The sequence below is a fragment of the Pteropus alecto genome, unplaced genomic scaffold (assembly GCF_000325575.1).
Source record: "Pteropus alecto unplaced genomic scaffold, ASM32557v1 scaffold131, whole genome shotgun sequence".
Lineage (NCBI taxonomy): Eukaryota > Metazoa > Chordata > Mammalia > Chiroptera > Pteropodidae > Pteropus > Pteropus alecto.
The window spans coordinates 19230345-19249684 of NW_006434709.1; the positions used below are offsets into that span (position 1 = coordinate 19230345).

A 19340-nucleotide genomic window follows, 5' to 3' on the forward strand; every position below is an offset into this window, starting at 1 on the left:
GTGGGCAGGACGAAGGGATCCTATCAGGAGCTAAGGGTGGGGCCTGGGAAAGGCCTGATCCCCCAGGACCTCACAAGGCCTTCCTGCTGTGGTTCTCACATGCTGCTAGAAAACCAGATGTATCTTGAAGGCAAAGGGCATGTGTACCCCCAGCCTAGACCATGGCTTACCCATTAAGCCGAGGGCTGGGGGTCTAGAGGAGTCCTGGGAGACAGAAACTTCTAGGCCTGGATCTAGATCCAAGGACTCTGGGTCAAAAGTCTTTGGTTCTAGTTTCTCATCCATGGAGATGGTCCAATGCCAAATTCCCAAAGGCTTACTTCAAGGGAGCTGCCGAGGGAGACAGACCCCATACCTGACAAGTGAGGCCTCAGTCTTGTCAGGTGTGACAGTCCTATTTGGAAGTCGGCTGCGGAGGAGCTGCAGCTCCAGAGGAGACTTTGCAAATGCCCCTCTTGGGCGTCAAGGCAGAGCTCCCCACAGAATGGAACTGGAGGCAGTCACGTGGCCACGGCACCATGGCCAGGCAGCAGGTCCACCGTCCTGCCCCAGTAGGCCATGGTAATAAGCTACAGACATGTCACCTCTGGGGTGTTTACACATCCTGGTGTTTCCCGCAGCAGACTGCACTGACACTGTGGCCTGTGGATGCAGAGACTGGGCAGGAAAGAATAACACCAGGTAGCTCATGACTCATCAGTTCTGCCTCTGAGTGCTTAGCTCCTCTCTCATAGCAGCTGTTTCTCCTACAGCCACAGCATACCAGCCGCGGGCTTTGCTCACCTGCCTGCCTCCCTCAGAGAAGGGATGCTAACTGTTCATCTCGGCATCGCTGGTAGGCACTTGCTGGCAGATTTTACTCTCTCGCTGGGCTGGGGACCTTGAGGGGTTCAACTATAGGAGGCCAGGCCATGGGCAGGAGGAACTTACTGACCTCCAACTGGGGAGCCGCTGGGCCAAGGTCCAAATGAGACTGAAAGAGGGAGAGAATGCTGTCACCTGAGCAACCATGGAGGACTCCCAGTGGAGGAGGCACCTGAGCTGTGTCTGAAGGCGGCGTTAAGGCCATCTGTGTGTGTGGAAAGTGGCCCAAGAAAAGGTAAAGGGACAGAAGATTACGTTGGACACCAAGAGCAAACCTCATTTGGCTGGAACATGGGGCTCTGGGAAGGGAAAGGACGGAGAGCACTTTGGGGGTGCGTAAGAAATGACTACCTGTCCTCTAGGGGCTTTGAGTTCAGTGGGGAGACAAGGCTGGTGGACATAAGTCCACGGAGTCACATGAGCAGGGTTCTGTCAAGGACTTCGTGAGAGTGGGCGGCACTGAGGCCTTCTGGGAACAGCCCCGAAATCAAATTACTCTGAATTGTTTTTTAATACAAAGTAAATGGAAGATGTTCCCCCCAAACCAACTAAAATGGTGGTGGGCTGTGCCACCCACCATCTGCACCTGGAACGGGTCGGGAACATTTCCTTTCCCAGGGCCATCCCCTGGTCCGATATGCTTGGTCAGGGAGCTAAGAGGTCACAATGGGACCACAGCAGGGCCTGAGGAATAGGGTAGGAGTGGGGCAGGCTCCCCATTCTGAGCTAAGGTAACTGATATTGACACAAGAAAGCAAATTTTCTGGACAACTCACCCACCCATACCACAGCCCCGGCTGCTTCTGTGCTAAGCAGATCCATGGGATAGTGGCACAGGGCTCCAGCTCCTATTCGGGGCTATAGGAGGCCGGGAGAGGCTAAAGTCTCCTATCCCCACAAAGCCCAATTATGGCTCCTCTGGGCTACCCTCAGGGACAGAATGACAGTGTCCAAAGGCATCATCCCTCCTGGCTGGCCTCCAGGCTCTACAGGACGTGCCTGGAACTTTTCTTTCTCTGGCCTCCTGTGCCTCCTATACCTTCCTTGTCTGCACAGACTCATTTTGGAGGTAACTATAGCTGTTCCCCATCACCCTCTGGGGGTCCTCTGTCATAGGCAGGATGCGAGCTGGGAGACAACCACCTGGTCACCAATCCAAGCTCTGCTACACAGAGACTGTGTGACCTGGCAAGCCTCAGTTTCTCCATCCATAGAGTGGGCATAACAACTACCTCTCATCTTACAGAGATGAACTGAAGGTAGATTTGTCAGTCAACAAATATTTATTAAACAACAGTTCCAGGGTAGCAGTTTCTCAAACTACAATGTGCATACACATCACTGGGGATGCAGGTGATATGCAGATTCTGATTCAGTACATCTGCGGAGGGGCCTGAGAGCTTGCATTTCTATCAAGCTCCTGGAAGATGGTATACATGCGATAATCCTGCCCCACCCCACAACAGACCTTCAGGTTCCAGAGAGAAGGGTCCATACCTCGTTTCTGGATGTGCCACTGAAGTCAGATATAGTAGAGGGGCTCGAGAAATTGGTACTTAGGAATGAAGGGCTAAATAGGCGATTTTGACAGGCAGGAGAAGGGCCTTCAGCTCTGCCCAGGGCTGGCAAGTGACTTGGGAGCAGCTGGCCACAGGACAGGCCCATTACTGAGTGACAGACAAGTCAAGCTGGCTGGAGCGGGACCTGGAATGAAGCAGTTCTTCCTCCAAAGCCAGAAGCTCTCATAGGGCCCAGCCCACCTCCGGGTGCCACTGAGAGGCCCTAAAATCCAGTCTTCTACCCCTGCGAGGATTGGGTCAGTCTGAGCACAGGTGTGACTAAAACGCTGGGGGCCAAGGAGTACTGGGAGCTGGGCACAGATTGCTCGGGCCGGCAAACAACAGGCCTCCCCACGAAGCTATTTTATTTTTCTGTCTTAGTGAAAAATCTGTGGTTTTGATATTGTTTCTGAAAAAACTTGACATGGACAATAACTTTTTTGCCCTTAGAGAAGTTGGAGGTCATGTACCCCCCATCCAGTACACACATAATGTGCTCAGTGTTTCTGTATTTCAGGCAAAAAAAAACAAAACAAAAAACCAGACTACTGCAACTGCCCCCCTGTCTCGAGCCCCTGGGTTGGTGTCTAAAGCCCTCCTTGAGAGTCAAGGGGTGCCTTCTGGTCTAATTCCCATCCCCCCTGAGTTTAGAGAAAGGCTGAGTCCTGTGAGTGAGGCCTCAGAGGGTCAAACTGCCAAGTCTCTCTACTCTGAAGGCAAAAGCAGGCGAGTCGAGTGTGTTTTTATATCTTGTAGGGGCAGCGGTGAAGAGCCCCAGAGCCTGCTCCCGACTCCCTGGAAAAGAACTCTACATCGGAGACACTCATACAGTACCCCCACTGAGCCTCCAGGCCTGGCCAGGTCAGGCTTCCCTGAGATACACTGGCCTGTCCTCCTCCCTCCAGCCAGCTGTGCCTGAGAACCAAACTCCCTACCTCCTGGATGGAACCAAAAGGAACCACAGAGCAGAATCTAATGCAACATGGCAAATAAGATGTGGTGTAAGGGCCTGGCCAGGTGGAGTGCTTGGGAGTAGGAAAGGCGTCTCCTGCACAGGCCACCTGGAGTCTGACAGAGCCTGAAACCCAGAGGCTGCCTGGGGGTGAAACATTCTATTTCAAAAACTAGGTAATTGATGTCTTGGGTAAGTTGCTTCACTTTTATCAGCCTCGGTTTCCTCATCTGTAACATGAGAAATTGGCCTAGATCATTTCTATGATTCCTCTCAATCTAGAATTCTGAGCAGTATAACCACAGGGCCTTTATGAGCTCTGGCTGCCTAGGTTCAAATCCTAACTCTGCCACTTCCTATGAAATCCGAATGAGTCCCTTCAGCTCTTCAACCGTAATTCCTGGTCTGTAACACGGGAATGAAGAGAACACCCACCTGAGGGATGTGTAGTGGATTCAGTGAGGGCATACCTGGCATAGAGTGAGGGCTTAACAAGTATCATTATTCTGTGAACTCTGTGGCCTCCTGCTTCTACCATCCTTGTTATGGACTGAATAGTTGTATTGCCCCCAAATTCATATGTTGTAATCCTGCCCCCCAATGTGATGCTATTTGGAGATGGTACCATTGAGAGGTAATGATTAGGGTTAGATGAGGTCATGAGGGTGGGGACTTATGATGGGATTAGTGGCTTTATAAAAAGAGGAAGAGAAGGGGATCTCTCTACGGCACACACACACACACACACACACACACACACACACACACACACATGGAGGAAAGGCCATGTGAGGACACAGTGGACATCTGCAACCCAAGGAGACAGTCCTCGCCTGACCCTGCTGGCACCTTGATCTTGAATGTCCCAGTATCCAGAACTATGAGAAATAAATCCTTGCTGTTTAAGCCACCAGATCTATAGCATTTTGTTATGGCAGCCTGAACTAAGAGAGTCCCCTTGTTCATAAAAAGTGTCAGGACCAACGACTAGCCATCCCTATCTCTTACTCTTCATGGGAAAACCCACTGGGTCCCCCAAACCCAGGAAAATCAACACCATGCACACTCAGGAGGCCACATGCATGGTCTCAAGCACATGCAAAGTCGGGTGAACCTCAGCATGCCAAGCAAGAGGGCACAGTCACTGCAACAGGACAGGGAGGACAGGCAGAGAGGAGGCAGGCAAGTGGGAGGCCGCGTGAAGTCAGTGAGGGGCGGGGAGCTGGCACAGCCTATGATTGAGCAGCCCACACCGCAGTGCCCGGCTCCTTACCTCCCCTGCAGGAACTCTGACCACCAAGAAGCTGGAGGCGTGCTGGAAAGAGTAGAAAGCAGGAGACAGGGAGCAGTAGGTACCGAGCCAGATCTATAGGAAAAAAGTGCTGGAAAGGACCCCCAAGGAAGGGTGTTAGGTTCAGGAAGTCTACGGCAGAAGTGTTTTCCAAGAGGCTTGAAAGACCTAAACGCCAAATGAAGATCACCCTCAAGGCTGTCCTGTGCGAGGGGCCCAGAAAAGGGGACAAGAGAGCATAGGGAGAAGAATTCACAGACTGGACCATCCCAGATGGGCACCTGCCCTATTGCTGGCTGATGCCAGGTTGGTCCAGGGTGACATTCTCAGCATGTGGGGTTAGTGGCTTTATAAAAAGAGGAAGAGAAGGGGATCTCTCCATGCACACACAGAGGAAAGGCCATGTGAGGACACAGTGAGAAGGTGGCCATCTGCAACCCGAGGAGACAGCCCTCACCTGACCCTGCTGGTACCTTGATCTTGAACGTCCCAGCATCCAGAACTGGGATGACATAAACAATCCTGGGATGGCATAAATAATCTTTCAATGGAGAGAGGGATCCAGGGACCCAGCAGTGGACAAACAACACCCTCAAAAAGCCCCACCAACCAGGGACACGAAGGCTGTGCCCTGTAGAGATGTCACAGTCAATCTCCTGAGACCCAAGAGAGACAGAGGAATACAGGTGAGAGATTCATATTCCAAGGCCCAGTCCTGGCTGCATTTCGAGTCTCTGGGTAACTTTGGGCAACGTATGTATCCTCTCTGGGCCTCAGTTTCTCCATATGTAAGATGGGAAGAATGTCCCTATCTATGATGGAAAGAGGGTAACAAATACTCTATCAACGCCAGATGCCAAATCCTCACAGGGACACATTTCTACACTTTCCTCTGGGGGTTGGTTTGTGCTGGAATAGAGAAATGATCAAACATTCAAGAATCCTGGGGTAGAGGGGTTCCTGACACCTCACTGACACCAAGGGTCACCTCTCAGGCTCTGTAATCCCAGGGCTTATAGGTCTAGGATGTATGAGCCTAAAGCACAAAGTTTGGGATAGGGGTTTTACTAACATGAAATAACTTCAGGGGATAGTTCAACGGCACTATTAACCCAGTGAGGCCATCTATAGCTCCCCACATCATAAAATTCCTACATCACTGACCCTGTGTGCCTGGGTCCCCACCAGAGCACCTCCTGCCTTCAGAATTGGTCCTGACCTGCCCACCACTGGATCCTGGCACCACCTCCCTGGGCCACTCACAGCAGGTGCCTAACAAATACCTGAGGAGTGACAGACCGCTTTACATCATCGAGTACCCGATTTGTAGCCAATGCCAGCAACCGGCACCAACCTAACAATGGGATGGCACATTTTTTAAGCCTTTCTCAATCTGGTTACACAATTGATTCCTCTAGGTCATGGTAACCTAGGGCAGGTGGTACAACCCTGTCTTGCAGATAAATCAACTGAGGCTAAGAAAGGTAAGGAGGTCACTTGCCCAAAGGCACATAGTGGGTAACTAGTTGTCAACATAGCCAAGGTGAGAACCTAAGTTTTCTGACATCTGGCCTAGTTCCTGCCATCTGCCAGCATGCCTGGCAGAATGTGACCACTGGTGTCCACCTGGCTGGTAGTGCCTGGGCACTACCAGGGGAGATGTATCTTGGACATTGGCCCAGCAGGCCCACCTTCAACACAACATCTGCTGCCCTACAGCTGACCCCTGCTCCTGGCATTGGGGGCCTGAACGTAACAAACTAGGCATGGGGATGGGGAGCCCCAGGCAGCATCCACACCTACCTTTGATGACAAAGGCCTCTGCCAGCAGCCGCATCTGATACAGAGGCTTGTTCTCCACAGACATGTCATCAATCCCAGCCCGTGCATACATGCTGATGGCATCTCGGTATGAGCCCTCCACGTAATGCAGCTTGCCCAGGATCAGCATGGCCTCACGCATGTACTGTGGCTGATAGGACAAGGATCACATTAGCAGGCTCCTGCCCTAAAGCGCCTACCCTCACCCCCACCAGGTACCATGGGATGAACACCCCCCTCACTGAGCCACAATAATTTGCCTAAGACCCTGCTCAGAAATCCTCTCCTCCTCCCAGAAGGCTGCCCTGATCCTCAAGCACAGGCAAACAACTCCCTTCTCTCCACACCTGCAGTCCATGGCCTGCTTACTGAAATTCTTATATGAGTCCTTAATTGTTCCATGAGTATGTGTCTTATGTCCCCAGCTAGACTGCAGGCAGCTTGTAGACTTGGCCCTGTCTTCGCTTTCTTGTAGCCCCCAGAGGCTTCAGCCCAAAGCTGGCACTCAGGAGGGGTTTGGGCATTTGTTCTCAGCACAAGGGACCCAGCCAAGTTTTGCGAAGTCTTAAGCTTCTATAATTTGGGGGTCCTCTATACACGCATATATAACAAACATACAATTAGGTGAAAGGCCTTGGAAAGAGCTCATGCAGGTGAGAAGGCTAAAGCTGAAGCTCCCAACGGTCACAATAGCAGCGTGGAACAGAAGAGAGGAGAGCAAAGGCCTGCTGGGCCACTGTCCTCATCTTATCAGAAACAGGTGAAAGTGCAGAATCAAGTGCTTGAATTCAAATCTGTTCCCTCTGCCCTACTTATTCAAGTGCTGCTTATGCCCAAATCTCTGTCCCCATACACAGACTCTCGGGGCCTCCCTCAGGGTCCATGGAGGTGTGGTTGACCCTGCCCGAGAGTCCTAGCCTTCCAAGTGCACACAGCCCGGCTCTAAGACTTCCCACCTTCTGAGGCCACTTGCTCTAGCCTGCTGCCTCCATTTCTGTGCTCAGTTGGCCTACCATCCCTTTGGCCAAGCTCTGGGCTCTGTCCCAACCACACAGCATCAATTCTGTCCACAGAGTTCCCTGGAGATGGCCCCCACTCCTGGCCTGTCACCAACAGGAAGGTGCTGTCCCTGACTCCCTTCAGAGAGATCAGAGGCTGGGGCACATGCAACCCCAGGGGAAACCTCCACCACTCCCCACTATCTACTGCCCACCCCCACCGCCCCGAAGCCAATTAAGAGCATGGCACAGTCAAATTCCCTTTCCCTATCAATTTTGTAAATACACATTCCTCCTTAGCCTTTGGTCACACAGGCCCCCTATCCAGAACAAACTCCTTTTTCCCTCAAGCTATCTAGATCCTCTTCCATCCTTTGGTGTCTTGCTCAGGCCCACCACCTCCTGAAAGCCTCCCTGACTACCAGGGAGCTCCCTTCTGCTGAATTCCTATAGTGCCTCTACCAAGTGGACCCATTTGGCCTCTGCCTGCCTGACATGCTAACTATTGATTTACTCTCAAAGGCTGAATTTTTCAAGGGCATTTGCTAGTCTTCCCAAATAGGCCACCCGCTCCCTGGGCTAGGGCCATAGATTACACTCCTCCCCAGAGGCATGCAACCCATGGTCCCTCAAAGATGGGCAGCATCTCTGCCATTCTCCCCATTGGTCTCAAGCCACAGGTACATTTCCTCCCTACTCAGCCTTGTTTTCCTCATTGTGAGGGTGAGATCATAAGACCCACCTCTCACCTCCCACCATAGCAACACTAAGAGCATAAATAGGGCAAAGTCCAGAAAAGAGCTTTGAACTTTTCTTTAGAAAGAAGCTTGATAAACACAGGGCATGAGTAATTATTATTATTATCCTGTTCTACCATGAACAGGGAAAGGGGCAGCTAAGCTCAGAAGAACAAGTTTCAGGGTGTGATGACAGGGTGACGCTTGGTGGTTCCTGGTGGACTAATGACAGTTTACAACAGAGCTTCCATTGAGCTAGGGAAAAATTAAGGACAATGTGGTGAATGTTTCATAAAGCTACATTTATACTATTAAAAAAGCTACCCCTAGTTTTGAAAGCATATCTGTCTTGCTTTTTGGTGTTAAGATGTATTTTCTTTCATGGAGTGATAGTAATAGTAGTTGGTACAGTTTTGCTGTTTCGTTTTTTTTTCTTTTTTTTTAATGTCCATATTTGGCAGAATTAAAAGTTGGCTACACTCTGTGGGACCCACACATTTGAATGTGAAAAGTTCTTGGCCTGTCAATTCAATAGTCAGGGAACCACGGAGCCCTGGCCCAGTGGAAGGATGCTATACAAGAAGTCACTCAGTCTGGGGAATAGAATAATCCCTTTGCTGTGTGGAGCAGGCAGGTCACCTCGTCTTTGTGCCACATTGTCTCTGTCAATAAAAAGGGAAGAATGACCACATGTGGATACCTAGGTAAGAGGAGAGACAGACGACGAAATACTTTAGAGGCAAAAAGGGACCTATAAAAGCATCATCACTAAAAATTAACCCGAGTTCTTCTGTCATTATTTTAGCTCCACTCCAGGACTCAAGGAGACAGTACCAAGAAGTGGAAAAAAACATGAGAACTTGGACTGTGTTCAAGTCCTGCACCTGCTACTGTGGTCCTTGGCTAAGTGATTAACCTCTTCTGGGTCTCAGTTTCCTCACCTGGAAAATGTGAATAGTAGGAAATGTCATTGAGAGGGTTACCGTGAGGCCCCTATGAGATGGTGCAATGCCTGGCACTCAGTGGATAACAAGTTGTGACAAATAGTTTGTTTTCACCAGCCTCACAGAACTGAGCTAGACAGGATCTTAGAGATTACTGAGAGTAGATTTCAAACTACCCTGAGGAGGTGCCTCAGGCTCCACCTCTCCACTCTCCTCATCCCATCAGAGCTACTCAGTATACCTGGGACTGACTCTACCTGAGATTTCATCTGTTGCCAGGAAAGATCACTCCCCACCCCCAGCCACACCTTGGCCTTTGGAGTAAGATAGAGTCCCTTACACTACTTTTAATATTTTATTTTGCCTCTTCAACATCAGGTTTTTTGGTTTTGGCCTGGATAACGGGGAATTCCTCAATATTATTGGTGCCTGTACACGTCTTTGATGAATAAGGCATGGTAAAATTTGTACTTAATAAATGTGATGTGGTAGACAAAATGGTTTTCACGACAACACATGTGGATACTATTCAGCCAATACAAAGAATAAGGTATTGTCATGGCAAAAGCTCCAAGGGAAACTTCTTGGTGCAAAAGAACAACTAACTTGTCAAATATGTGTTCTATGACTCTAATAAGAAAAGAAAGCTTTGTATGTATGTATGTGTGTTTCCTAACCCACATAGAAAGGAGTGTGGGACACACACCAAATGGTGACCAATGCTCAATTCTGGGGATAGGAATGGGCATGGGGTAGCACAGGTAGCAAACAAGGACTTCTATTTATTATTCAAACTACTTGTTTATGTAGTGAAGTTTTTACAATAAGCTGGAGTCATTTTTATTTAAGAACAATGTTTAAATATTTACAGGAGTCTCTTGTAAAGAAAAACGTTAAAAGGGGTCTTGGAAAAGCTAAGGACCCATCAATCAAGTCCAACCCTTTTGATAGGCAGATTTAGAACTGGAGGGCCCAAGAGGTCAGGGGACATGCTCAGGGTCAACCAGCTATTTTAATCTGATACAAAATCTCCTAGAGCTACAAGAATTCTTGTCGAGGAGTCTAGAGGCAGTAACCTTAAACTTCCAGTACACTCTCCCCACACGGCTTATAACAAAGCTGGACACTTCCTGGTCTGGTGTTCTAGTCCTCATTCTCTGGTCCCGGTGTACTTTTATAACGTTAATTACCCACCATTCCTTTTGCTCCTGCTAATTAACATATTTTAATGAAATTCTTGTAAGAGGAACCCTTAGATTACACACTGCTTCCATAGCTGGGAATGCCCTGTCCTGTCTCTGAATGTCCATACCCCTCATGCTTCAAGGTCCAGCCCTCCCCCAAGGGTCCAATGCTAGTACTACCATTTCCCTGAGTAGACTCCGGCCTCACCCCAGGGAGTGTCCCCCTCAGACTTGCCTCTGCATGTACACTATGCCTATGGCATGTGTCACAGTCCACATCGGGCAATTTGTCAATAAGGCTTATCTTCCCAGTAGACCTGCAACCTCTCAGAGGACAGGGGTCAGGCCGACTCATCTTTATTGCCCTCAAAGTCCGTAACACAATGCCTTTCATATAGTAGGTTGCAATCAATAAATATATCGCTGTGGAACATCTCTTGAAAAATTACATCTTTGGGTCTCTAATGACATACCAATGACTCTACTATTGCTCAGGATACACTGTAATTTAGAACAGTCTCAAGTTTTAGTGTGCACATAAATCACCCAGAGAGCTTGTTAAGTACAGCTTCTAATTCAGATTTTGTATTCCTAACCAGCTCTCAGATGATGCCCATTCTATGGGTGGGTGGACTACACTTTGAGGTTCAGAGAAAGCTATGACTATACTTCCCTTTATACCTCCCCTCAGTGCCTTGTATGCAGTAGGTGCTCAATAAATGCACATGGACTTAACCTGGCTTGTCTTGTTATTGAGCTCTTCCGTCACTAGCCATCTCTGCATGTTTGCCTGCTCCCAACTAGATCTCGGGCTCACTGAGGTTTTATTTCCCTGAGACCCCAGAGAGCTCGCAAGACCAGGCACATACTAGGTCAACCAAGTGATGTCTAATAGAAATACAACTTACGTCACATGTGTAATTTAAATTTTGTAGTCACATTAAAAAGGTAAAAATAGATAAAATTAATTTTAATAACATTTTATTTAACCAAATTTATCTAAAATATTATCATTGGAACATGTTATCAACATAAAGAATTAATGATCGTTTGCATTATTCATTTTGTACTGTCTTTGTAATCTAGTGTATGTTTTACACTTAGAGCACAAGTGTAATTTGGACTCACTCAATTTGGACTCACTACATTTCAAGTGCACATTTGACTAGTGACTACTGTACTGAGCAGCATAAGGCCAACCCTTAAGAGACACTTGCTGCTAAGGTGACCAAATGGCCCAAGGAGGGCTTGACAGCAGAGAGGAAGCAGGAGAGGAGATGGCGCCCCAGGCTTGGAGGCTGACAACTTACGGACAGCTTCCCATGGTTAAGGATACTACTCAGATAGCTTCTGGCGTCATTCATCTTTGGCTCATTCTTCTCCAGCAAAGGAATGGAGTCTTTTATCTTGGTGTTGTTTTCTTTTAAATACTGCTCCAGGAGGGCTTCGGCCAGGAGCAATTTTCCAAAGTCATCTGAAAAACAGGACAGTGACTCCTGAACATGGCAGATATGGACACTGGCACATGCCCCTGTACCCACCCAACCTAGCCCTGCTCCAACACGTGAATGGCCCAGGCCAGAGAAAATCAATAAAGATGCTGTTTCCATGAACTTAAACAGCCTTTAAAGAAAAAATACAGACATTCTACCATGGTACCAGCATAAATCACTTGTTTGGGTTTATTTTCCTGTCATTTAGTGATTGGGGAGGCAGAGTTCCCAGGACTTGGGACAAATTTCCAGATTTTCAAAATTTTAAACGAGGGACAGAGTCACACTCATGCCCTGTTGTGGGTAATAAATTCTTAAACCAAGAAGCAATTCCCCCCAAATGATTGAAGAGGAAAAATACGAAGCGATTTAATAATGCATTTTCAAGTGTTCCTATTTCCATGTAACCATAATTGTTTTTCTCTACTTTGAAGATATGTGAACATACCAGCAATAACCTAGCAACCAAAGTGAAGAGTTACAGTGGGAAGCAGATTTACTTGTGTAGCAAGGCAAATCCCTGAACAGGTTTAGTACTGGCACTTTCTGGAGTTCGCTCACATATGTTAGCTTATCTGCAGATCTTTGCCACCTAGCAAGTGAATTTATACTGCTTGGTTTAATTTGCTGGTTCCCCCGCCGCACTGAAAACTTCAGTCTTGTGACCACCATATTCCTACATATACCTACAGCAAAGGGGACCCAGGCAGGAGCGGGAGCCGGGTGTTCAGTGTGTAGGGCTTAAGGTCAAATATGCTTTCACTATGGCCCCAGGTGGCTGTGTTCAGTGCGGCTGGCTCATTGCCCCTCCCCTGAAACAAGGATGAGGACCAAGCCCATCACTCAACATAGGCACCCAATAATGAGGTGCAGAATGAATCAGATCCTCTTCACTACCCCAAGAGGAGGCCATAAGACTCAGGAGATTATGTGCCAATCTGAAATGTCTTCGGGAATGTGTGCTTAGTCCCGTCTCTTCACAAAGCTCTCTCTGTTGCCAGGATGGCATTCTCAGACCTATCTGGCAGTGCCAATCACACCTCTTTCAGGATGACCACAGTTTGCTCACAACTCAAAGCCACTGGTCCCAAATTGTGTGTCTCTGAAGCCTCTCCCTCCATAAAGGGGATTCCATGCGGAGAGCATCCCAAAAGCCCAGATTCCAGGGGACAGTCACAGGAGATTGTCCCTCTGAGGATGCTGTAGCCTGTTGGTGGATCCTTTGCTACCTACTTTATGATTTCTAAAATTATCTTTTGGAGGAAATGGCCAAAAAAGTACCTGGTTCAAACTATCATCCAACACTGGTAGAGTTTCAGAAGCTGGTAATACCGCTATAAGGGGCAATTTGGCAACATATATCAAAGTTATTTTTGTACATTCCCACTGACTCAGTAATTCCACTTCTACAGATGTCCTTGTACATGTGTAAAATGGTCTACATATAAGGTCATCCCTACAGCGTTATTTATAACAGAAGAAAATCAGGGACAACCTTTATATCCATCGACAGAAGGTTGATTAAAAGATGGTACATCTATAAAAACGGACACCATGCTGCCAGAAAAAAAGAATAAGGAAGCTCTGTATGTGCTGTTATAGAATGAACTCCAAGACAAATTGATAAGAAAGCAGAAAGCACATAGTGGATGTAATGGGCCACTGTGCTTATGCATAAAAATATGTGAAAGGATACACAAATATCTGATAACCTTGCTGGTGTACACGGAAAGGAGGGAGAGAAAGAGGGAGGCTTTTCACTCTTTAGTTTTGTGTACCTTGGAAGGTTGACCTATGTGAATATATTACCTAGTCAAAAATAAAAGTTTAATTCAACCCCAGTATGAAAGGCACTCTTCTTCATTTCCAAAGCTCAGCCAGCAGGAGGGGTAGGCTTAGCAGTGGATATCTGAGCAGCAGTTCTGAGCGGTGGGACTCTGGGCAAGTTGCTCTCCCCCTTCACCTACTTTACCTCTGTAAAACCAGAGGTGAGGTTTACCAGGTTTTACAGGAGGTTTTAGAAACCGGCTCCTTCCGGGGGACCGCCCCTCCCCAGGCTCCGCCTTCCAGGCTGGTCCCACCCTCCTCTGCCCAGCACTCAGCACTGCTCCCCACCCTGTTCACAGCCTCAGAGCCTCAGAGCCATCCTGCCACCAGGCTCTGCTTTTGCCATCCAACTGCCCAGCCCAGAGCTCCCCACGGCTCATTGGCTCTGTTCCCTTCATGCCAGGAGAAACCAGCTTCCTTCCAGGCCATCTTCAATCTTGAAATAGTCCCCAGGGCGCGTACAGCTCCTCAAAAATAATGGGAGTGTCCTCTGAATACTTGCTGCTCAAAGTGTGGTTAGTGGACTGGGGCACTTCTGTATTTGAAACCTAGTCTTGGGAGGTTAAGTCCAGAAATTTAGAGTACACATTCAGAAAGTTTGATGATTATGTGATAGAATGATTTCGAATCTGTTGACTCAAATAAATTCTTCGGGAGTAGTAGTTTGTATGTCTTATAAAAGTATCACAGTGCAACGGACTGGGAATTTCAAAATGTAAAACTGATCCTTCACCACAGATCATTTGAGAGGCACTATTCTAAACCACAAGAGTGCCTTTTAAAGAAAAAGGGGGGCTAGTATTTGTTGAGGCCCTATTGAGTGCCAGGTACTTTATTATATAGTATCATTGAATCAGTACAGCCCTTAAAGGTAGATATTATTCCCATTTTATAGATGATAATAAAGCCCATAACAATAGCATAACACAAGCAAAGAAAAGTCCGTTTCCCTTGCATCCCATGCAGAGCAGAGCTCTGGTACTTTAAGAAATAAGGAACAATCTAAGAGCTGTGAACAGTAGGTTAAAAGCTGACAGTAATTCCAAGAGCAGGGTTAAGACTTGTTCTCACTGTCATACACCCATGAGTTTCAGACTATTTTGTAAGCTAACACCTCAGGTCCTCCTCCAGAGTCTTTTTGCCCTCCTCTTCACCCCCTACTCAGTTTCTCTGTGTTTTGTTTGGTAGACGCTCAGCAGGTAATGGGAATTTACTTTCTTTTCTTCCATGCCCAATTTTTCTCCCTGTGCCATTCTTTCTCTTCTTCTCCCCTTTTCTTTCCATCCCACTATTCTCAACTGGCCAGTCTATGAAACTGAAGGCTATTGTGAAATTAAAAGTTCTAAATTTTCAGTTGTTAAATAAGAATTCAGGTGGATAGAGGCTTTCTTGTCCTTTTCTAAAAGTAAAACAAATTGCTTTTTATCATCTTGTTTAAAACCTTTCACCTACCCGGTTTGGGTAAAGCATTCCAACTTCTCCCTTCCCGGAGGCATTAGGAAGTCCTTCCTGACAAAGTTAAGACAGACTCTGGGAGCCTGGGTACTTGTTCTGGCAGCCTAGCCCAGCCCCCTGCCTTTGACAGAGACCCAAATGATGCCACCACTTAGTGGCCGCCGGGTCTCACCACCCCCCTTGTTTTGAAGTCCTCTAGCAGCTAGTTTCCTCTCTGTTCCCATCCTCTTCAGGCCTCTCTCAGGGTGCTAGGTCAGAGACCCATTTCAAGGACACCTGCCTCTTCTCCAGAACCCACATTTACAAGATGGTTCTCCCCTCTCCATAACCTGCCAATTTGCTGTCTGGAAACCTGGGTCCAGCCAGCAAGCCCTTCCTCACTAGGTCAAATGGGGACACAGTAGTCTCTGCAGCTGCTCACTTCATAGGGTTGCAGAGGGTTGGGACCTTCCAATCATAGAGAGAAGAGGAAGTGACCGAAACTAGTGAGAGGCCACCTGCCTCAAACACTCTAACTTCAAACTTCAACTGAAGAAACATTCAGAACAGCCTCCAGTTTAAAAAAAATAGATGGGGGTGGATACAGATTAGGAGACTCAAGATGGATGGAGAGAGGCGCAGACATGTGACACAGTAAGTACAGTAAAAGAATATCAGTCTGGGAGGCGAGTATACAGGTGTTCACTGCAAAATCCTTTCAACTTTGCTCTGTTTGAAATTTTCACAGTAAAAAGTTGAGGCGAAAGAGAGACCCAACCTATTAACCAAATGCGATGCGTGGTCTTATTTGGATCCTGATTTGAACAAATGAACTGTAAAATGTAGTCAGTAGGTCTTTGGAGTGTGTGATAATGGTATGGTAGTGATATTTTTCAAATAAGTTCTTATTTAGTAAATATATACTGAAATATTACAGTGTGAGGGAGAAATGGGGGAGAAATATCTCAAACAAGATTCATTGTTCATGAGTTTACAATCACTGCTGCTGATGATGGATACATGAGCTTTATTCTACTTTTTTTGATGTTTTGGAATTTTTTCATAATAAAGTTTTCTTTTTCTTTAACGACTTGGATGAGCTCTTTGTTTTTACATGAACAAACCCCATCACAGCCAGCCACACTCTGGGGTTCCCCTGCTCCATCCTGACCAAATCTAAACCGGATGTGAGTTTGAAAGAAAAAGTACAAACAGCAGTAACCACCTTCCTCCTGGGCAGATGGTGGGGAGCAGCCTCCTCAGACAGAAAAAGGGGGTTAGGGGCCCCTCCTGATCCTTCACTTACATCAGACCAGCAAGAGGCCACCCAGCTGGGTTCTCCCCTCCTGTTCCCTGCAGTAAAATACATGCTCTGGGATTATTAGTTTCTGTAGAAAACCCCACAGATACAGCAGGGCCTCAGGATATCAATCTGTGAAATGGGATTCAACTGGGGTTCAGCTCCCCCCTCAGTACCCTCTTCCCTTCTCCTAAATTATGTAACTGTTGAAGCTTCCTATCACTAAGAGTCTAGCAGTCCAGGTGAGACTCTAAGAATCTCCCTCCTGGGCTGTAGGGAGGTCAGCGCCAACACCCCCCAAAATACAGGCACTCAATCACTCCAGTGACCAAGAACCCCAGGGAGAGAGAACCAAAATAGCAGGCAATCCAAAAAAATGCTCCACACATGGGCTTTGGAGTCATTCATTTTCCTTGCTCATGTGCATGTGTGCATTTGGGGATAGGGCAACTGGATTTAACAGTGAGAGAGAAAATCACGCACAGAACCAAACCCACCACCCCTCAAATCCCCTTGTGCTGGTCAATTCTCACATTGAAGCCAGGCCAGGCTCCATGTCCCCCACTCTGCCACTAGTAAACTTGGTGGCAGGAGCTCAGGTTTGGGTACAGGCTCTGTCACATACACATTATGTGATGTCTCTGAGCTTTGGTGTCCTTGTGTTTAAAACAGGGACAATAATTTGCCCTCCATACAAGGTTGTTTAAAAAAATTTAAAAATATATAGAGAGAAAGTGCTTTATATCATACCATTTATAAAAAATGCCATAACCAATGTTTCCCAATAATGCTTCAGAGAATATGGTAAGGTAAGTTTGAGAAATGTGGTATTTATATTCTAACCTTGGCATGTACATCACATGCAGGTGAGCATATTAAAGGCTCTGAGAAGTCCTGCAGTTTAAAAACAGTCTGTTTAATGACATTTAATCGATTAGGTCTTAACTTTTTTTTGCCTCTCTAGACCCTTTATTCCTGGGATACCAATTAATTAACTACTCAACATCCTTGAGGCCTCCAAAGAACAGCTTAGGGAAATATAGCCCTGTACGGACTGGAGGAGGTCTGGTTCTTGGCTTGGTCCTAGCGTGGTACCAACCTGATTCATAATCCTACACCTCAGCCAGGCCCCAGTACTCTCTGTGTGGGTCTGTTTCCACTCCCACCCTCACCAGTCCCAACCCACCACATCAATCCACATAAGGGACAGAGGGGAACCTGCAATTTGTCTATCCTGCCCTGAAGATCATCAGCTTCTCCCATATATACACCAGCTCTGGCCACTGCCCCTAACTGCCACGCTCAGATCTACCTCAAAGGCTCGACCTGACTGTCTGTCCCCACTACCTAGGCCCCTTCAGTGTCCTTCTGTTTTTCCTCCTCATTGGGCAGATACACTCTGCCCTTCCCAGCACCAGCCTGAGATCAGTACACATACTTCCTGAAATACTCTCCTCTTTCTCTGAGTTCCACAATCTAACACACAATTAATTGCCCTCTGATACCTCCTTGCCTCCTCATCCATTCTGACAACTTTTCAAGCTAGGATTTTATGCTGTATACCTTTGAGAAGAGAAAGTGGTTAAAAGGATATATTCAGAAACCTGCATTCAAATCCTAATTCCACCACTTATTGGCTGGATGATCAAGTCACTTAACTTCTCCTTGCCTCAGTGTCTTTATCTGTAAGTGGGGCACACGAGAGTACCTGCTTTATTGGATTGTTGGGAGAGAATTAAGGAGTTGATTAAAGAGCTTAGGACAATGGCACACAGTGAGTGCTAGATAAGGGTTAACTATTCCTATTACTATTATCATTCCTTCTCCCCTACAGGCCTTTCACAGGCAGTCTTTAAAACTTTATATCTGTATTTATTTACTCCCCACCTCCTTCCATAGGGCTCTGAAGTGGCTGTGCAGAAACAGAGGGCTGAGGGATGGCATTCTAGGCTGAGCTGAAGGCACCAGGAACAGGATTTGAGGTTGAAGACCCAAGAGGGGTGTTCCCCTAATGCCACATCAGGGTGCTTTCCTGCTCCAGCACAAGAGCCCAGCCCAGCCAAACCAGCCCTACAGCTAAAGACACCAACTACCAGGGCTAGATGGGTCCTCCGTCTCGCCACAAATGAGGAAACTGAAGGCTATCACGCCTCTCACACTTCACCGCCCTAACTTGGTGCTCATTGACCACGTCTTTTGTGGACAGAGCTCCGCTGTCAACTTCACTTGAGGGAGAGAGGGGGAGGGCAAACAGAGCCAGACAGCCTTTACCCCATGTAGTTTAAAAACCTGGGTGTGAGGTGAGGGGGTGAAGGGACGGTGCAAGAGTCCAGCCCAAGCCCTGATCTGACACGTGCGGATACCACCATTTCACGGTAGACGGAGTTGCCCACATGATCCTAAAGGGCAGAAAGCAAAAGCCGTTTCTCTCTCTCCCCCAAAGCACCCAACCTGCAAGATCTTTCTCTTGGGGCAGAACCTTCCTAACTACCCTGGCTGCTCTTAAGACCAGCACTACAGGAAGAGTAATACCGAAGGCGGCCGTCGCCGGCCGGGGGCAGTCGGGGCGCGCTTCCTGGAGGAGGCGGCGCGTCTCGCGCGCTCCAAGCTTGTGAACCAGCCCCTTTCCTCACTCACCGGTGTCCCGGGAGGTGAACACGGCGCTCGGGACAGCTCGTCGGCTGCCTCCGCCGCTGGGCACGACCAGCGTCTGCATATGCCGGACCAGCTCAGGCATGCGGTCCCAGTGGCCCTCGGCGCGGCAGCGCTCCAGCTCGCTTTCTATCTTCAGGTGGGAGCCGTGCGCGCCCTTCGCAGCCATCTTCGAGCGGGCGCTGTCATGGGAGGTGCGGCCGAGAAGTGGAGACCGGGTCGGGGGCGGCGTCCCGGCTGGGGTGCACAGGCGGGCGGGGTCGACGGTGGCGCGGGCGGCGGCC

At 48.0% G+C, this 19340-nt stretch overlaps 1 protein-coding gene across 3 annotated transcripts in view; it reads right to left on the reverse strand.

Moving 5' to 3' along the window:
- TTC7A (tetratricopeptide repeat domain 7A) overlaps positions 1-19334 on the reverse strand; it is a 111666-nt gene extending 92332 nt beyond the window's left edge. For 2 of the 3 annotated variants that reach the window (XM_025045222.1, XM_006909621.3), the window contains exons 1-3: positions 19042-19334; positions 11661-11824; positions 6470-6638 (exon numbers count right to left, since the gene is read on the reverse strand). In XM_025045222.1, coding sequence (XP_024900990.1) covers positions 6470-6638; positions 11661-11824; positions 19042-19225 — 517 coding nt within the window. In that variant the 5' untranslated portion in view covers positions 19226-19334. The remainder of the gene's footprint in view (positions 1-6469; positions 6639-11660; positions 11825-19041) is intronic. The other variant, XM_025045221.1, reaches the window with a different exon arrangement.
- Between the last annotated feature and the right edge of the window lie 6 nt (positions 19335-19340).